Source organism: Platalea leucorodia (genome assembly GCF_965183815.1).
Source record: "Platalea leucorodia genome assembly, chromosome: W".
NCBI classification, from domain to species: Eukaryota; Metazoa; Chordata; class Aves; order Pelecaniformes; family Threskiornithidae; genus Platalea; species Platalea leucorodia.
Genome location: NC_138859.1, coordinates 4,075,302 through 4,094,079, shown reverse-complemented (window position 1 = coordinate 4,094,079; position 18,778 = coordinate 4,075,302). Strand labels below are relative to the sequence as shown.

General features: G+C 40.8%; 2 protein-coding genes across 2 annotated transcripts in view; one reads left to right on the top strand and one right to left on the bottom strand.

Moving 5' to 3' along the window:
• Positions 1–2,100: 2,100 nt before the first annotated feature.
• On the top strand, positions 2,101–5,109 carry LOC309601545 (progonadoliberin-1-like; the record flags this gene model as incomplete). The annotated part of the gene is made up of 3 exons (XM_082334596.1): positions 2,101–2,241; positions 2,947–3,042; positions 5,068–5,109. 3 exons carry the CDS (start codon positions 2,101–2,103, stop codon positions 5,107–5,109), a joined length of 279 nt encoding a protein of 92 aa, XP_082190722.1.
• A 6,836-nt stretch (positions 5,110–11,945) lies between these two features.
• LOC309601993 (dedicator of cytokinesis protein 5) overlaps positions 11,946–18,778 on the bottom strand; it is an 84,619-nt gene continuing 77,786 nt past the window's right edge. The window contains exons 49-52 of the mRNA XM_082335263.1: positions 18,046–18,223; positions 15,656–15,794; positions 14,067–14,182; positions 11,946–12,102 (exon numbers count right to left, since the gene is read on the bottom strand). Coding sequence (XP_082191389.1) covers positions 12,010–12,102; positions 14,067–14,182; positions 15,656–15,794; positions 18,046–18,223 — 526 coding nt within the window. The 3' untranslated portion in view covers positions 11,946–12,009. The remainder of the gene's footprint in view (positions 12,103–14,066; positions 14,183–15,655; positions 15,795–18,045; positions 18,224–18,778) is intronic.

Here is an 18,778-nt window from a genome sequence, read left to right as displayed (position 1 = left end):
AAAGTATTTGTGGGCAACCAAAACCAGCTGTAATCTTTTTTTTTTTTTAACCTCCCAGCTCCTTTATGTAACTTACAACCGTGGCCTAGAGTTTAAGAGAAGACACGGAACAGCTCACTAACCAGGGCAGTTAGGTGCTCTTTCTGACGTGCTTTGGTAGCTCAGCTTTGTAGCTGTAACAGAAACCTGTGGAGAAACATAGTTGTGGAAAGGCGTTTAGGGTAGGCTGTCATTAAACCCAGCTTAAAATGGTGGGTTAATAAGAGGTACAATTATTGGGCTAAGCAGGCCCCCTTCCCTCTTTAAATGTCATCCCTCAGGAGGAACAAACTCTTCTGTTTATCTTTAAATAACCTTAATTTTTCTAGGCTCATCAAGGAAGGAAGGAGTCTTAAAACACTGGAACAGGCAAATCTCCCTTCTGAAGTGATGTGCCTACGCTGAAGTAACATTTCTCCCACTGAAACAAACTATTTTCACAGCTTGATCAGTTTATCAGCTGAAGTTAAATGTTGGCTACTCTTGCCATGAGTAGGAGGAGCATTAGAGCAGGAAGAATTACTCTTTGCTAGAGTCACTAAATCCTCCTTAAATTATTTACTTATTAAATTGCTTTTAATCCATTAATCTCAAAGAGGTCATGGGGGCAGGAAGAGAGGATGTTTGAAGAACACTAAACACGATACATTCAATTGCACATAAAACAGTGCATAGCAAATCAAAATAGCTGCCAGGTGGATTAAAAAAAAAAAAAAAATCAGATTTCTGCAGTCAAACTTACTGAATTTAACTCCTGCATGCAAATAGCTATCAACCCTTTTATAAAACTGCAGTGCATAAACTCTCAAGAATGAAGAACTCCCAAAGTACTTCGATGCATACATTTACACACACACGCGTATGTATAAAACGCAAAATAATCTAAGCGTCTGGGAATCCTATTCATGAAAGAGACCCCACCATGACAACAAAGAGGTCCCTTCCCCAGCATATTTACAATCTAATATACTTGTCTATCTGACCCGTTTAATACTACTTTGCTTTTCATAGAGGAAAGAATATGAAGGCACTTTAAACATGAAGGAGAAGGACGTTCAAAGGAGCGTGCAAATTGTTCTGGGCACTTGTGCAATCATCAGCTTTTGTTTATGCACCAAACGACTGTTTTCCTTCATGCCCGATATACAGAGACTGAACTGAATTCCTCATTCATGTCAACTCTTGTAAGCCCCCCTTGACAAATTCAAACTCACCCAAGAGTTTTTACTGAAAAATTAGAAGCCAGCGAAAGAAAAGATTGTGTGTTTTCCACGGGGCAACAGCAGTCAGCTAGATTTGAATGTCAGATTTATAGCCTCTTAAATGAAAGGCTGTTACTTTTATGGCTCTTTGAGAAAACAGCTGAATTTAATAGCTACACCAAGGGTGTTCCAATTATGTGCTTTACTTCTGCTGCATTACAGCAATTTTAAGAACAAAATTGCAGCCTGTGAGATAGAATCAGATAAAGTTACCTGCTGTGAAAGGTCTCGTGTTGGGGTGGTTGTATATAAAAAGTGAGATGACAGGCATACTTGCAGGACATTTTCGAACAGAGAAGAGTTGGAGTTATTCTGCAACCTCTCTCAGCAAGCAGGTAACGTGCTCTAACAATATACCAGATTCCCTTTTTACTTATTCAGTGCTTACAGATGCCTGTATTAGAAGAAACTTGCATTAGAAGAGACTGCAAAGAACACTTTTTAAGGAGCAAGGACATTGGAACAGAAACCAGCTAAACTGAACGCATCTGTCAAATATCAACAGGGAGCTTCATGGAACCTTTGAGGTCCAGACATTCCTAAAACTCTGAAAGGGTGTTCAAAAATCCTAATTTAGATCTTCATCTGAATTTTTCAGATGTTAAATCTCTTTATAATGAGCTAATCCACACTTTGAGAGGCTCAAAATCCAGCTGTGGCTCACACATAGGCACAACGCCACTGGGGCGCAGAAGATCAGAACTGGAGATTCAGAAATGTAACATTTTTGTAATTCTATAAGATAAAAATGGAGCTGTAATGTCATTATGATCAGAAAGATGCTTTGTTCTCTGACAGGATGGTGAAGTCCAAGAAGATCTTTGTCAGTGTCCTCCTGTTTGTCATGTCTGTGGAAATCTGCTTGGCTCAACACTGGTCTTATGGCCTGCAACCAGGAGGAAAAAGGAACGCCGAAAACCCAGTAGAATCATTTCAAGAGGTAGGTTCTAGACTGTAAAACAACCTTGTTGCTTTAGCTAGGATCTCTTATCTGTAAAAGATGCAAGCAAAAAAGAGCTGACATAGGCTTTACTGTACATGTGTGTCTGTCTCTTTCCCTCCAAATGTACATACATACATACATATATATATACACACACACACACACACACTTTTTAGAAGTAGTAATTGGAAAGTAATTGGCATTAGGGTAAGATGACATTTGACAGCCTTGCATAAAGAACAGTGCCGTGTATTGCAGACAGAGAGCTTGGGCAGCCTGCTCTAAAGGAGAGATGGAAGTCTGAGCTCCAGGTTAAACCCAATTTCATCTTCTCCCTAAATTTCAGCCAGTATTCTGAGGGGCTGTTTCATGACAACATTCATCCACTTCACTGAGAATGTCGCAATGGGCAGCTGTCATGTGGTAACCAATTAGACGGTAAGCACTTACATGACAAAGCGAATGTGAAAAGTTCTGTCCACCAGTGGTTCTCCCATCCTTTCTAATACTTCGTGTGTAGTCCCTCGTAACAGCAATTCTACCATCCCGATTTTAAGTTTGCTGTAGCACAAGCATAGCACCTGGGAACGAGGTGAATTTAAATTGTGCAGTGGAACAGTTTCATCTTCATCTGTAAGTAGGATAGAGTTGCTTTAGCAGGAAAATCTCCCCTCATAAAGGCTGTATCCCTTCCCAATTCAGACTGCAAACGAAATGGAAAAACTAAGGGAAGTGCAGAAGGCTGAATGCCCAGGCTCGTATCAGCGTTCCAGGTTCAGTGATCTGAAGGAAGCCATGGTAAGTAACATTTTTTTCTTTTATCACTATGGGAATATTAGAGGATCGGTCCAGGCTGGGAAAGTTCATGGAGGGAAGAGAAAAAAGGTGGTCAAAAAGGAAGAGGCGGCATGTAAGTTTAGTTCACGTGTGGCAATACTGGCTCTGCCCTTATTATCTGCATCACTCTCAAGTACCTCAGAGTTACAGCCCTAGGACAGGACTACATTATTCTTCTGGTCCCGTTGTAGTCACGTCCTTACTCATTAAACTAAAACCAAAATAAAGTCAAACACATTCTACCTTAATACAAATCTATGCAGCATTCACAGATGCTTAACTTCAAAGGCGCACTTTGCCAGCTGAAGGATCAAGCCATATGGAAGCTGCTGCTCCCAAGGTCCCTAGACTGGGAAATGTGTTTTCCATTAGATGCTCTAATGCAATGACAGCGGAGACTTCACACACAAACTAACTGCCACAGAAAGAATACTCTCAAGCAAAAATGTGCTCTTTAATTAATATAGCAACACCTTGATCAGGCCAGATGGTCACCACTTTCTGGAAAGTGTCTCTGAGCAGTCCTAAAAGTTGAAATACTCAATCTCTACTTCATTTTTGAAGCCAAGACCAAAAGTTTCAAGTGAACACTCTAGCCTTTCACTGGGAACCTGGCCTGAATAAAGGCTCATGAACTCAGTAACAGCAATGCAGACAGGTCAGAGTCTGACTTCCATTGGATTTTCATGCAGAAACTACCTAAAATCCAGTATTTTTTTTAAGGTAATCTTTAATCCTGTTTGTACTGAACATAAAATGGAATCTTTGTCCATGACTCTGGCGTCCAATAACAGTACTTGCAGAATGAAGAGCCAGCAACAGTAACTTACTATGTTTAGATATTTTTTTTTACTGCAAGCAACTATGTTAGGCAGGAAAAGATACCAGAATATTTATCAGGATAGTTGAAATGAGTCCTTGATACTTCCTGCTCACTGAGGGAAACTTGGCCTTTCTTTGCAGAGCTGAAGGAACCCCCACCAATCGCATTCTTAGGTTTGCTCAGAAACTGCCGGTAAACGTGTACATAAATGTAAAAAATTCTAAGCCTCTGCATCAAACACTTCATTTGCATGTCTTATTCCTGTAGCATAGCCTGAACTATGTCACCTTCTTATTTCTAGCTGCTTAATGACATTGAAAACAAATTAGACTTTTTCCAGATGCAGCTTTTCCAATGTAACCCATTCCTGGAGTTGCTACAGGAATATTATGCAATGAAAGGGGAGGTGTCTGGAAATGGTCCACTTCATGGAAAAACTTTTCAAATTATCTTCAGCATTTCCTGGAGAAGCTGGTAGTGAGCACAAACAAAAATACACCTAGCTAAGATACAAAAGGGGGGGAAAAAAAAAATAACATATTCAGACAGCACATCTATCCAAAACACCTCAAGCTTTCAACTCAGAGGTAACAACGTAAATAAATATTCAAGTAGGAGACCAGATCCAGCAGGACGTGACACAGGAACATGGTTTCCATTCGAGCAGTACTAAGGTAAACAGAAAATGGTAACAGGGCAACTGTGCCACTCCATAGTGACCCTGTAATACTTTTGCAAGCGCAGCTTTCTTGTCTCTGGTTAACTTGGCCAACTGCTTAAGCTCACAGAGACATTCCACATACTGACGCTTTGTGCACGTTCATGCTTCTTGTCCTAAACTGCTGTCAAAGTGTAGTGTTCAACAGCTGTTGGGTTGCGCTCCAAGAACTGCTGCAGTGGTGGACGCATGAACAGATGTAAATTTGGTCATGCATTTTGGGATGAAAAGGGCTATTATAAGTGTCAGTTACATTATATTGTATGATCAGATCCACGGGCAGGTGGCAGAGATATCATGTCGGGTCAGATTTATGTCATTCTAATCCCCCTTCCAATGGAGACCACAATATGAATATTTTAGCATCTGACCAGGCTTTAAAATTCCACCATCAAAGTTATTTCTTCTCTTTAAAAAAAAAAAAATATCTGATGTGTGTTTACAGGAAAGTCTGATCGAAGGAGAAGCCAGACGAAAGAAGATTTAAACCCACAAAGCCAAATGGAACAATGGACCCAGAATAAAATTTCAAAGCTATGTTAAAAACAATTCCTCTTCAAATGGCCTCTGCTTAGATTGCATTATGTGAATAAACACTATGAAGTTGCATTTAAATAGAAGAAGATAATTGTTGTGTAGATTACTAGCTTATATGTAAAAGAGAACACATTCTAGTCCACGGCGGGGACTCAGCAGCATAGGGTCCGCTTCGCGTCCTGCAATGAAAACTTGGACGTGACAGCTTTTGTTTCACACATACAGACAACGCGTGGACAAAGGCACTGTCTGATCTCACTAATCTCAGGATAAAACAGTGATACAACTTTGTTAAAAACCAAGAATAAACTTACTGTTGGAATGTAATTCCACTCGCAGTAGTCCATGTACGAAAGACTTTTATATCCTCTTTTTTACTGGTTCACCCATAAAAACTACATATATTTTAAAAAGGTATTTACAAACTTTACAATAGTTAATGCATTTTAAAAAAACAGGAAAATTTATACACCTTGCTTTACAGACTTAGTGATTCGTATGTCATTTATCCAGAGAGTTGCAGACTCCCTTTCCAAAGCTTAGCTCCTACTCTTTCTTCAGAGCCAGTTTAAGAGCTGTATTTTTTGCTGATTCGATTGCAGAGGACTAAAAGAAAAAAAAAAAAAAAAAAAAAGAAGGTATTTGCAGTCTGCAGAGGTGGGTTTTATAACTAAATCATCACATCCAGGATCTCAAAACACTCACAAAAACATGTTACACAACACTCATATTCTCCTGAATTCAAGACAAACATGTCCCAAGTTTATCATGTCATTAAACCTTTATAATACAAATTGATGGAGTTTTTCCATCGGCAATACCATGCATATTGGGGCTGGATTTCAGAGCACCTCTGTCTTAACACCTTTGTTTAAAAAAAAATACAAAAATTGCAGACCATGCATGTGAAAAGCAAGTTCAAAGTATGCAGTCATGCACGTCCAGGGATTTCAATGACAGCCCTAAATCGCAACAGTCAGACCAATACAGCATATATGGATGCTTTTCACTTTTTGTTAAGCTCCTCTATGCTCCTTTGTGTACTCTCTCGAGTGTCCAGCACACTGTCCTAAAGGTGCTTTAATGTTAATAGGAGCAGAATTAGGCTTTTGAAAAGCCCCTTTCCTGCCATGCAATCAATGGAATCACATTATTTGTTTACTTTCTCTTTCTGATGTAGCCCTAGGAAAAACTCACCCTGGTCCACCAGATAATTTGGTCTGCAACAGTAAATATAAGATACAGAAGGTTTTAATTAAAAGAAAAAATTGAAAGAAGGTAGCAGTAATGGGTCAGGAATGTTTTCACTATAAAAAAAAAAAGATTACAGTTAAATTACAGACATCTTCAACTTATTATTTCCATTTACAATTATAAAAATAAATAAGGAGAGAAAATCTGAGCCATTGTCACTACAAGTCAAACTCACTGTTAATCTGTGGAACATACACCGGGCTGCGTAGTGTGAAGGTTATTAGATAGATGCAGTTTCCCAAAACCCACTGCATATACATTACAGTATTTTCTGCCACTGCAGATCACAGAGCTATTCTCACTGGAATCGGTGTCCTTTCCTAATCCAATAATCCACTGAAATGGAAAGCTGTCTGTTTCTCTCTTCCCCTGATGTGGATTAGAGCCTGTAACATTTTTAAAGGAATTTATCACAGCATGACAAATTTTAATTAAAAGCTCCAGAAAACAAGTGTTGAGCATATTTCTCCAAAGAAAAAAAATCCTCCAAGACTTGAAATTTAACACTAGCTTTGAACAGCATGGCTATGAAATGGGATTAGATTTTGTCTTCTCTGCAGACTGGATATTTAACTTTGAGATTTGTTTTATTCAAAACTATGAATTGGGTAGAAACGCTGCTGTTTGCTTTCATTTCTGGTATGCAGAGATGACATCATTATGGACTGTTCCCCACTCCCATTTTTAGCCCTCCAGTTTAAAAGACATTAGATGACATTTCCAAAAGCATCTAATTAACATGGAAAGATGATTCTCATTTTGAAAACTAAGTAGTGAGACCTTAAATTGTCTCTGAAAATTAAATCTCAGCATTTAAGTCAGGTAGGTACTGAAGCAAAGACCAGAACACTTGAAAAAAAAAAAAAAAAAATCAGGGGTCTGGTGGGATTTCTCATAAGAGTGTGGGCACTTAATTCCACTTAATTAAAATCAGTCAGGCCTCATGCTTATTCACACACTCAAATGCCCAACTGCCCTTAAAAATCTGACACTTAGAAGACAAGGCTTTTTTCTAAAACTGGCACAAAGCCCTAAATCATTTAGGCACGGTACAGAAATTCCATCTTGTACCTCTAAGCAAACTACGCTGACTTGTATCAGCTAAGAACACAACTCTTCACATACCACAGTCAGTAATGCATTTAAGAAAACTCAACTCCTGTTTGTGAGTTAGTTTGCCAAAAGGCAAGAAGGAGAAGTGGGAAGAGTTTACAGCATTTCAGACTCTAGAAGAAAAATAACGCTAAGAAAGAAAAAATCCCCCAACCTTAAACCCCTTTTGGCATAGAAAATTTGCCAATGAAAATGCCCAAAATATCTGGGGAAGGGAAATCTCCTCACACTGTACTCTTTAGGCATCAGCTGTTCCTTTCCTTCCAGTTAGGGTGATGTCTACAACAGTCTCCAACTGGCCAGACAACAGAGGCAGCAAGAAGAGAAGCCTGAACTGTGTGGACAGCATACCAAGATGAAGTTTAAGGAACCTGCCAGGTGAGACATTGCAATTGCAAGGGAGAGCACACAGGAAGATAATACCTTCACTGCTTTTTAAGGAGCTGGCTCTACAGTAAAAGCCAAAGATCAAAATACAAATGAAAGGCCTGCTTCAGCCACTGCTCAAACGACACAGAGCACTGAAGCTTCCTAGACTTCTGCCAGCACTGGGGTGGGTTACAGCCAGCACCCTGCTTGCTCTCCTGACTCTCTAGGTGACTTGGACACCCTGCTAGCTCAGGTACTAGCACCTAGGATCAGCACACAGGAGAGACAGCAACTGTCCTTATTCCTAATGGCTGGCAGCTGCATGATCCAAGGAAGGAAAGGAAGGGAGAGGATAATTAACCACTTACATGCTAAGTACTCTGTTCAGAAACCTCGTCTACAAAACTGCAAAAAAAGCAGTCAGAACCAAGTCTCCTCAAGTTAAAGAGCATTATGTAAAGGGTCATTAAAGATGAGCTGAAAAATTCTTCCCAAGGTCAAACTTCCTCCCATGAGGTTTTTTTGCATGGACTAATTCCCTCCTCCAGGAAAAAAACCTGCTGAATGTACGAGGTACACCTACAAGTTAAAGTTATTAAAGCAGATCAAACAGGTAAGGAAATAAAGACTCAAAAAAGTCACCTGGAACCAAAATACACAAACTTGATAGCTAGTTTGTTTACCCACACAGACAAACCATTAGCTGGGATTCCAGCAAAGCCTCCTTTGTTTCCGCTGACTTACCAAAGGAGTTAAAAGCAAACCTGCTCTGAAAAGGAAACGCACCTAAGAATGAGGTAATGGGGAAACGTATTTTTCTACAATTCGGACCACATCCTGCCGTTCTGCCTAAAGCAAAGTTTTTGCCGAAGACAAAGTTCTTGTTCAAGTGAAGAGCTTCAGAGAGTGCTTTAATTCATGTGTGCAGCAGAAGGAAGACAGTGGTTACGAGAAGAGGAAGAAGTGGACAAAAAATGAAAGACAAGAAAACCCTGAGGTTTTCAAGTCAAGCAGCGTCTACATCCAAGAACATAATGTGGAGCTGACAAGTCCTACACAGCACCAGAGAGACGGGGTGAACCATGGTCAAGTTGTCCAGAAAGGTTTCAAAGATTTCCCCTGAGAAGGCAACAGCCCAGAAGACAGCTGCATGTGCGCTACAGCAAACACGACTGCGGATGTATGTGATGTGACTGCAGTGCAACTTCCAAAGCGTCTCCAACCTGTTTTGTGATGTGAATCCAGTATGACCCTTTGATGAAAGCAATCTGTTTTACAGAGCTGTGCAGGCAGCAAAGGAAATGCAGCTTCTGCAGGTTTCTTTAACTGGAGTCGCACTGAAACCAAATGACTGTAAAGTCAATTATGACAAAAGACAAAAATGACAAGTCAATTATGACAATTAAGACAAAATGACAAAAGAAAGGACTACTTCAGTCCCTAGCATTTCATTGGTTTTGTTTCTCCCTGAAAAAGGCTTTGCTGAGAAAAGCTTTCATTAGGTTTAACAAACTTCCATTTTTCAGTAAGGTAATGAAACCCATTTAAGTCATGTGAGCAGAATAATGATGCAGTGGCCTGCAAAAAAACCCAACCCAACAGTATTTGTATTTACTACTGTGAGCAACATCCTCAGCAGGGTTTCAGTGTGTCTCCCCAACTTCTATCAGATCATCAGAAGCTAAATGACAGTTACAGGTAACAAGCAAAATTATTTCCTGGAAGAGAGAGCCCATGACGGAATCTTCATCAATACCAATGATAAATAAACAGGCCACAAGCTGTAACCAAACAGCCAAAGTTTTGTATAGGTTCAGAAATAAACTTGGATTAAAATTCCTCAGCTGGTCCCTCTTTATGATGAGTTTTAAGAAAAACTGTGAACTTCCCAAAAAGTCTGAATCTGAGCTTTGCGGGCAAACTCCCATGTCTCCTGCATTCCACAGTGAAAGGGAACAGCAATGAGTGATTTTTTTCCCTTCCCCAGTAAGCATCAGTGAAAAATAACAGCCATGACGAAAGCTATGTTTATAAATAGTCACACAGGCAGAATAGCACAGCAAAATATTCTGCCTGAATGTGACAACAGAATAATTCTTACAAATCAAGAAAACCCCAAACTTCACTGGCTTTTCAGCTGCTGGGAATGTGGCACCAACAGGCAGCTGCAACTTTGGGGGGATATAAAGTTTCAATTATGTAGCTTTAAAAGAAAACAGTGAAGTTCTTCACAATGCATTAGTTCTGAAACAGGCCGTTTAGGCAAGTCCTGCGTGACACAGCAGAAAAAGAGCTGCTGTAACTATCTTTGGAGTCATCTAGAGCGTCTAAGAGTAGAACAGAGTAGCAATACACTTTGCAAGAGAATTTTAAACTGCCTTGTCTTCTGGCTCACACGCCGCACAAACTCCCCGTAAGCCTGCTGCAGAAGAGCAGTCCCCACCCCAGGGTTGCAGCCCTTCTAACAGAGCTCGGAGACAAGCAGCCTTGAGAGGTGCAAAATGAATCTGCCAACAGTAAGAGTATTAACCACAAATGGTGACGTTCTGGTTTTTACCAGCGAGCTTCCAGTGGCAGCTCAGGCACAGAGGAATGCTGTGTCTAAGGCCCATCTGGTCCATAAATAACAATGGTATTTGTGTTGAATTTTCAGTCACTATGCAACTGTGAGGACAGGCTGTTCTAACAGCCCCCTTCTGCATGGATCACGGGAATTTAAAAACATTAAAACCTAAGATCATGTCCTTTTTTCTCTCTATACAAATAGAAAGATTGATGCTGACATCCAGACAGAGCAGGGAATAAATAACTAAAAGAAAAATTAAACAGATTATCCCATCCTCCAAGGAAAGAAAAGCTGCAGAGAGCTGGAGTAATCCAAGCAACAGGAAAGCAAGTGGTTAATTGTCAAGTCTTTCACCTGCACCCCAGGTCTAAACAGCTCCTTTAAGTCTAGTGGCTGTTAAAAACCTAGATCAAGGGAGGCTATAAAACAAAGTGCAAGTATTGCCACAAATAGGTGCAGAAAAAAAAAAAGAGGATGAGAATTATTTATATTTGTGTGAATTTGCCCAGCCAAACTAAAGGTTACAGTAACTATCAGACTTTGTGTCTGAGGTCAGGATGTATAACTAGTTTTGCACACTCCATCCTCTGAAAGTTGCTGGTACCAGTACAGTGCTGGTATCAATGCAGCTTCTATTCTTCTCATCTGTTCACAGGAGAGAAGCAACTTTTTACACCCTATTAAAAAGCCCAAAGATGAAATATTGTACCAAGTCCCAGATGCAAGCACAAACCATGCAGGTAACATAATTCATAATATCAACTGCTCTGTAGGGTTAAAACCAGAATCAACAGTGAAATTATGACAAAGTACTGGTAAACCTAAACTCTCCATTGGGAGTGAGCAACTGCCACTACTCGAGCAGAGATGGTGTAAGGCAGAACGTCTGCACTTCATCTTCAATACATATGACGACTAGCAGAAAAAAAGACTTCTTATTCTGCTAATGATGCTCAGGTCTCTGCCTGCAATCAAGAATCTTAGGAGACTGCACATCATACACCGGCACCTGACATCTTCAGGAGCCGACATTTCACAGCTTAGGAATGGCTGTGATCTGTTTCACTTCACGCAAATCAGGGCTTGGCTACACTACAGGGGTAGAAGGAGGGATCGGTGCCTAAGTACAGCTGTAAAGCTGTAATGAACTTATGTGAAAATACTGTAGGACACATCTCATACTGGTGTGGCTTACCTTGTTTCAAACACTGGTGCAAATCACTACTGTGACAGATTTACACTAGGAATTAGCTGCTAAAATTGCATCAGTGAAAAAACTCAGGGCAGACAAGAATTCCAGTAGGGTGATTTCTCCTGCTATGTGATTAGTGTCTCAGTACTGGAAAGGTAAACCAGAGGTTGGGAATAGAGTCACAATAACAGTTCCTTTTGGTATTTCCCAAAGAAAACTCTAAGGGGAGTGAATGGAATGGCAGGTGAGATCACGAGTCTTTAGGGTCAGAGAGCCCCAGCATGTCAGTAAAAAGAAAGCAGTCGTTTCACTCTAGGCGCTTGTGTCACACCAGCAAGTGATGATCCTCACTGCAGTCATGGCTCTGAAGAGGCAACGCTGGATTTTCTGGTTTTTGGGGGTGGAGGGGGAGGTTTGGCTTCACGTCTGCTGGGTAGTGGTGGAGCAACCTGAGAAGATAGAACAAAACCACATACAATAATAAACCATTACTGGCAACTTAAGACATTTTGCTTTACCAAACAAGAAATCCAAAAGGTCCTGTACTACTTGATGTTTCTTTCAGGACCAAATCTTTGAATTCAGCCTCTCAGTACTACATGCAATCGATGACAGGGGCAAACAAGGACACATCCCCAGGAGGTAACAGAAGCAGATACACTTTAGTTGCTAGAATACGCTTTAGTTACAGATATACTTTAGTTACTTCTGACCTGCAGCCTGACTTCGATTCAGAGCCATTTGTCCCTCTGTCCCACCTTTTATTTATCAGTAAAACAGCAATAAATCCACTTCCCTCAAGGTTTCAAAATTCAACTGTTTTTATCTTGCTGGCTTGATGAGTTGCACCGTGCCAAAAGGATATAAAACGCTTCCAAATCAGAATGGTACCACTAATTCCATAAAATGGTAGCAAGTAAAGTTCTACTAAAGCAAGCCACAGCCTTCCTGCCCAGCGCAGGGGCCTGTAGGGCATTTCTTGTTCTTGCAGGAGACTGCACCAGTGGGTTCTTTCAAGTTGGCTCTCTGCTTGCTTTAAGGGGCATATGGTAAATAAATGAGATGTTCACCTGCCCTTCACAGGAAGCTTGTGTGGCTCACCACTTGCTTAGCCAAAACTATCAAGATTTCAGGGCTATTTTAACTGGAGGAGGACAGAGTCAACTTTACAACAACTAAGTAACAAAACCCTTCAGAAAATACTTTTACAATCTCTCTTTACAGCCCTTCAAATCCTTTTTATTTGGCTGCAAGCCAAGGTCAATGTTGCAAGCCAGAACATGTTAGTAATTAGTTTTCTTACAAGACTCAGGGGAAGGAGGCTCTTTTATTAATCCTCTTGAACCAGCGACTCCCATAGCATCCCTAGAGCTGGCATATTTCCGCCATTCACACCACCTACAGCAGCTATGCTGCCCCTTTTCAGAAGCACAGTCAATCCTGACCAAATGAAGGGCAAAGTAGAAAACCTCCTATTTATCCCATGCTTCAAGGCTTTATGTCAGTGTCATCTCTCTCTCTAACAGAATCAAGCAATAAGCTGTTTTGTTGTCTTCCCGTGTTGTCAGAGGTAACGTATTTTGTTAAGTGCGACCACTCTTTCAATTCTTTTTGGGCAAATTCCAGTTCATCTCACAAAGGTACTCCGTAAATCTTCTTTGCAAATTGGACTGGGGAAGACATCCATCCCTTTCACAGTTACAAAAGGATGCTTTCTGTTGCTGTGCATTGGTAAGCAATTACAGTCTCATATCTTTCAGGGGCAGATGAAATTATTCTGACACAATGACCAGAGTACTTGCATGTTAAGTATCCGCAAGTTTGGAATCCCACAGGGCAAGAGAAACATCAGTGATACAGAAAAAAAAAAAAAAAAAAGTGGCAATTTGATGTTCCTAGAAGGAAACCAACTTGATGAAATTGAGAAAAAGGCTGTGGCTGAGATGGTGATATAATACAAGCTGGTTTAAGTAACTAATGATACATACTTTAAAAAATTAGATTCTTCTGAGCTGAGGACTCAGAAGGAGACATTTATCATTTCTGAAAATGCGTGAATTTTTTTTCCCCCTTTCTTTTTCAGGACCAGATTACTGTGCTATTTTACATTGATCATGTTTTTGAAACTTTTTAATCATTGTGCTTGTTTGTTTTCAATATATCTTCCCACCCCCAGACACCGTTTGCCTAACCAAGGACAACATAACTCCCACTTGAAAAAAAAGGGACTGCACTTGATAGCCCTCTCTTGAAGCAAAAAACTTTTTATTCTTTTGTGGTTTCAGGGAGTGAACCAGTAAAATGATTAGACAAGTTTCAAGTAGCACCACCCTAGAAGTGGCTTGGAAAATTCCACTGGTGTCTCTTTCTCAAAAGCTGTTTTCCAAAAAAGTGTCAGCTCTCATTTCCTTACCTCCACAGAATTCCTCGGGTTGTTATTCTCATAGGGTTTGCTCTTGGGCGGAGGTGGGGGTGGGGTGCTCTGTAAGCTAGCAGTTGCCAATCCATCAGCTTGCAATGAGGGAAAACCTAGAAGCAACAACAATAATAAGAAAAGACATTAAAGTAGGCGGAAAAGGAATGGGAAATGGGATTGACCATGTAGAATTTTAAGGGAGAATCATTTAATATCTTGTGCTTTTGATCTGCTAACAGTTCTCTGCTTTAACAGCTAAACATGAATGGATATGTCAAAGTAGAGTCACAGTTGTATCTCCCTTAAGTTCAAAATGCCCAGAAGAGTTCTATCTTCATCAAATGAGTCTAAGTTTATGTGAAAAATGCATGCCTGAGAGAACAGAAAATTGAATCCATTATCACATCTGCAATGTTCAGTGGGGTTTCCTTTCAGCCTGGGCCTCAACCTGAGAATTCACTTTGATTTTAACTCCAGTTGATGGAGTAGATAAGTACCCAAACTTCAGAAGAATTCCTGGGAAGCTGTGCTGCTAGTAATGGCAATTAGAACCACTTGCTAAGTAGAAGAGCGAGGTTTCACATTCCTTTCACAGATCTCTCTTCATATAGTATTCCTGCATTTGTTTGTGTTTCTGGTTGTCTCCCCACCCTGTCCCCCACCCTCATATGTATTTTTTGGTTTTAATCCTGTCAGAACAGTTTTATGCTACTTTAGATCACTATCTTCGCTGGATTCTGAATTTATATCCACTTAAGAGGAAGGACAGTCAGGTCCTACATATGAACTTCTGTTCCTCTAAAAAAGAGCAGTAGAGTGAGAAATGCAATGGCAAGCAAGGAAGTTGGCAGCGGTGACGCTACGGTTGTATTTTTACCTTAGCCATATTTATATGTTGCTTCAGCATTAACTACAGAGCTTACTGGATACACAAGGAAGGTAACTGCACAAATCATTCATTTTGCTAATTCTTCAAGATAAATTCCTTCTCTTTCAGCTGTAACATTTATTAGCTGAGTTTCTAAGCTGCAGAGCAACTTCTCCTAAAACTTTTTGCCATGCGATGGGAGTTATTGTTCGTTAATTAACAAGCCTTCATGGCTTGCCCAGAAAATTTAGCCATAGACCTGATCAGAAATACCATGCTGGATTGATGCAGTTCCATCCAGTGAATTCACAGGAGATATTCCTCTAGGATGTGCTGTAACCATCTCACTTGATGCATTTACAAGCGTCTACATTGACTGCATGTGATGTTCACCTTGAGGTTTAATACACCTTCCCACAAGTCAATACAAGAAAGAAATTGAAAGAGATAAAAATTGTTCTCTGGCATTCATCTGATACACTAATTTTAACAAGTGATATGTAAGTCACAAGTATGATCTTTTGGTAACACTGCCAAATTCTGTTATCTGACAGAAACATCTACAAACATTAACAGCCCAGAGCCACTTTCTGTGACCTACCTCAGAGCAGTTCCTCTCTCCCTCCCCAGTGAGGTTACCTCAGCAAATATGTACTAATGCCTACTACTGCAGATGCTGCCCTGAAGGATGTGGCAATTGGTCTGTAACAGAACTTACTTTGGGTTCTTGGGGTTTTGGGAGTGATGGGTGGTGGGCTGCAAGGCGTTGATTGCTGGAGTGAAGAACCCTGAAGCAAAGTCAGTCTGTTGTCTCCTAACTGAAGACTCTTTGGCCTTTGTGCTTTTCCTGACATGCCCTGTTTGAAACAAAGAGTAAACAAAACCTTTAGAAGTCGGCAAGATTGCTGCACACGTATCAGACAATCAGACCTGTCACAAAGGCATCAACATGCTCCAGAAAGTCATGCGTAAGAGAAAGGTGCATTCAGGTGAAACGTAAGAGTGAAACCGCTGCACTGGCTAAGCCATGTCAAAAAGCACACACTGTGCTCCTATGACACATCCAGTTTTCTGTGGGACCTTACTAACCAGGTAGCAATAGTAAACTGTTTTTAACAACCTTTGTGTGTATTAACTAAGAAGGGAAGACGACAAGCTGAAAAATTGCTGCATTTGACTAGCAGTTCTGTGAACAAATTTGGGGGGAAAAAGGTCTTTCCAAGACAAAAAAAAAAAAAAAAAAAAAAAGTGAAATTCTGGGTGCAAGTCAGGACTGCTAGTATCATCCAGCTCCTTAGGTCTGTGAAACAGGTCTATTTCAGGCTTTACAGAGGAAATCTCTTGCATTTGGGACTCGGGAGATGTTGTTCCAGTTCCTTCCAGTGTCACGCACATCCTCTGTGCTCTTCACTCAAATTGTGAGGCTATCTGAGTACGGTCCCAAGAGTCCAGTGCATGAATATTACGGTCCTTCTCACTGTGCAGAAGGGACCACACATTAGTGTACAGTGAATATAAAACTTACAAAGACCAAAGCTGCTGGACGTACAGTAAGCCTTTGGTTCCCTCTGGCTTTCTAGCGCCCAAGCAGCTTAGTCAAGAGCTGCATAAAATCAGTCTGTCCAATTCTTGTGCTGCACTATCCGGCTTTGGAACAGACTAGCTATAAGAAACAGCTTTCTTTGTACTTTGCAATGTTCTTAAGCATGAATATAACCCTTAACGGCTCATTCCCTTCAGTAAGCCGATCACACATGTAATTTGCCCTCAGAGATATGGGGGGAGAGGGCAGGGTGGGTGTTCTGTTTTGCATCTCTCAGCTGTCTGCAATGCAAAGTCTGGGACAGACATGCCTTACTGTCCTAGAGAACTGGTCGATACAAATGGGCTTTCTCCCAGATCTTGTCCCTCTAGTTTTACTCAGTAAAGTGATCAGCAGCTGACATCACAGTTTGTGGGTTAAACCCATTTAATTCTTCCAGAGGCAGAGGGCCAGGCCTCCTGAACCACTAATATTTACAACCCCAGATTTGCCTCTTGAGTGGAAAGCCTGTCCATACCAAATGACATGATTCTAGAACCACAGTTCCCCTTTTTATAAATATTCTGCAGACTCCAACTGCTGGCAGCATCACTCAGATTTGATGAGAATTCCTGAATATATAGCAGCATAACCTGTTCCTGCCAGATTCGGTTGAGATCTTGGGAGGGAAAGGGAAATAGAACTACTCATGTTTTCTCATTATTTACGCAGTCTGTGTTAAGTCAAATTATCACCGAGCCACCAGTTTAAATACTCAGATGCCTAATTCTCACATACCCTCTGACAGTGTATTATAGTCTTAGCATAAATCAGGATAATACTCCAAGGTCATACAACTCTACTTTTGAGCTGAAACTTATCCGTTTGTATTAGGTGATCATGCCGAATCCCACTGTCAACCTGAATGCCTAACAGTCTCCAACATATTCCTCGTTAAAACACTCCTGTGGGGGTATAGATTCTCCTTTATGCCTCTTTTGCAAATAATTTGCTCAAGGAGTAAACACTCCTGCCCTCACGCAGGAGGTCTGGAGCAGAGTACAGACTGGAAGATCCAGTTTTTCAAAGTCCCAAGCTGGTGACCTAACTACCAGACCATCTTTTTTCAACTCCCCAATCCATCAAACTGATCTTCACCTTGCACTATATTTGATTTGTGCAGTGATGCTGACTGATAGCAGCCGAACATCTGGCTTGCCAGCTGGATTTTTGAGTGGGCTAGCAGTATCTGCTTGCTCCAACAAAAACAGAACAATTCTACATTGTGCTGAGAGCATCACGCAGTCCTCCACGCCTACAAGAAATGAGGGCACTGAGCACCTAGATGAAACATCAGTGCCTTCTGCTTCCAGTTTGCACCTTAAGCCAAACTGCAGTTCAGTCTGTGACACAAGTTTTCCAAATAAAAAAGTAAGAATTACTCAGATGACCAAGGCTTTTGGTATTTGAACCCCTCCTACTAGTTAATGAAGTTCCCAATGACAAGCATGGCTGAAAGCAACGGAAACACTAAAATCTCCTGCTGTGGATTTTATTATTGCTATTATTTTATTTTATTTTTTTACCATTTTGGAAGTCAGTTCTGTTTCTGGCTCCTTCTCTACAATAACCTGAGATTTGCTAATACTCCAGTCCTTCCGCTTGAGTTTGCTAATCCGGTTATCACCATCATCTTTCACAGGCAGTTCCTCAGCTCTGGAAGCTGTTGATATTCTTCTCTCCAAGAGAGGCTCCAGAATAGATCTGTGGCCCACACCGAAAGAGTGAAAAAACACGAAACATTAGTCCACCAGACATTTAAAGCGCTGTCTGTTAGAAAGCTCTGATCTCTTAGTTTGCATAAGAAGTTAATGTGAAAAACTGAGTTATGACCATGGAATTTTCAGTGAGATTTGTGCTCCTAAGTTACCCTAGGAAATTTGAGTGTAATGCCTTACATACAAGATAAAGTGTGATCTACTTGCAGAAGGAGCCAGACCTGCATTTTATGCTGAACCCTGCCACCGAGTTTGCCGTGTGACCTTGAGCAAGTCACCTAGACTCCCTGGCTATCACAGATGCAAACTAGACGGACAGAGAAGTAACATCAGGAAATGTTTCCGTGTGTGGCAGCTCCTTTTAATGCCATGTATGCAGCTGCAAACAGGTAGGTAGAACAAGTACCATATGACTATGCACCTCTTTGCAGACCACAAACTAAATTAACCTTGTAGTATCTTACACCTCTGTTTTCCAGCATTCCTGGGAAACAGAAATAGTGTGCATCTGAAATACACCACCTCCATCCCTCTTCAGTAT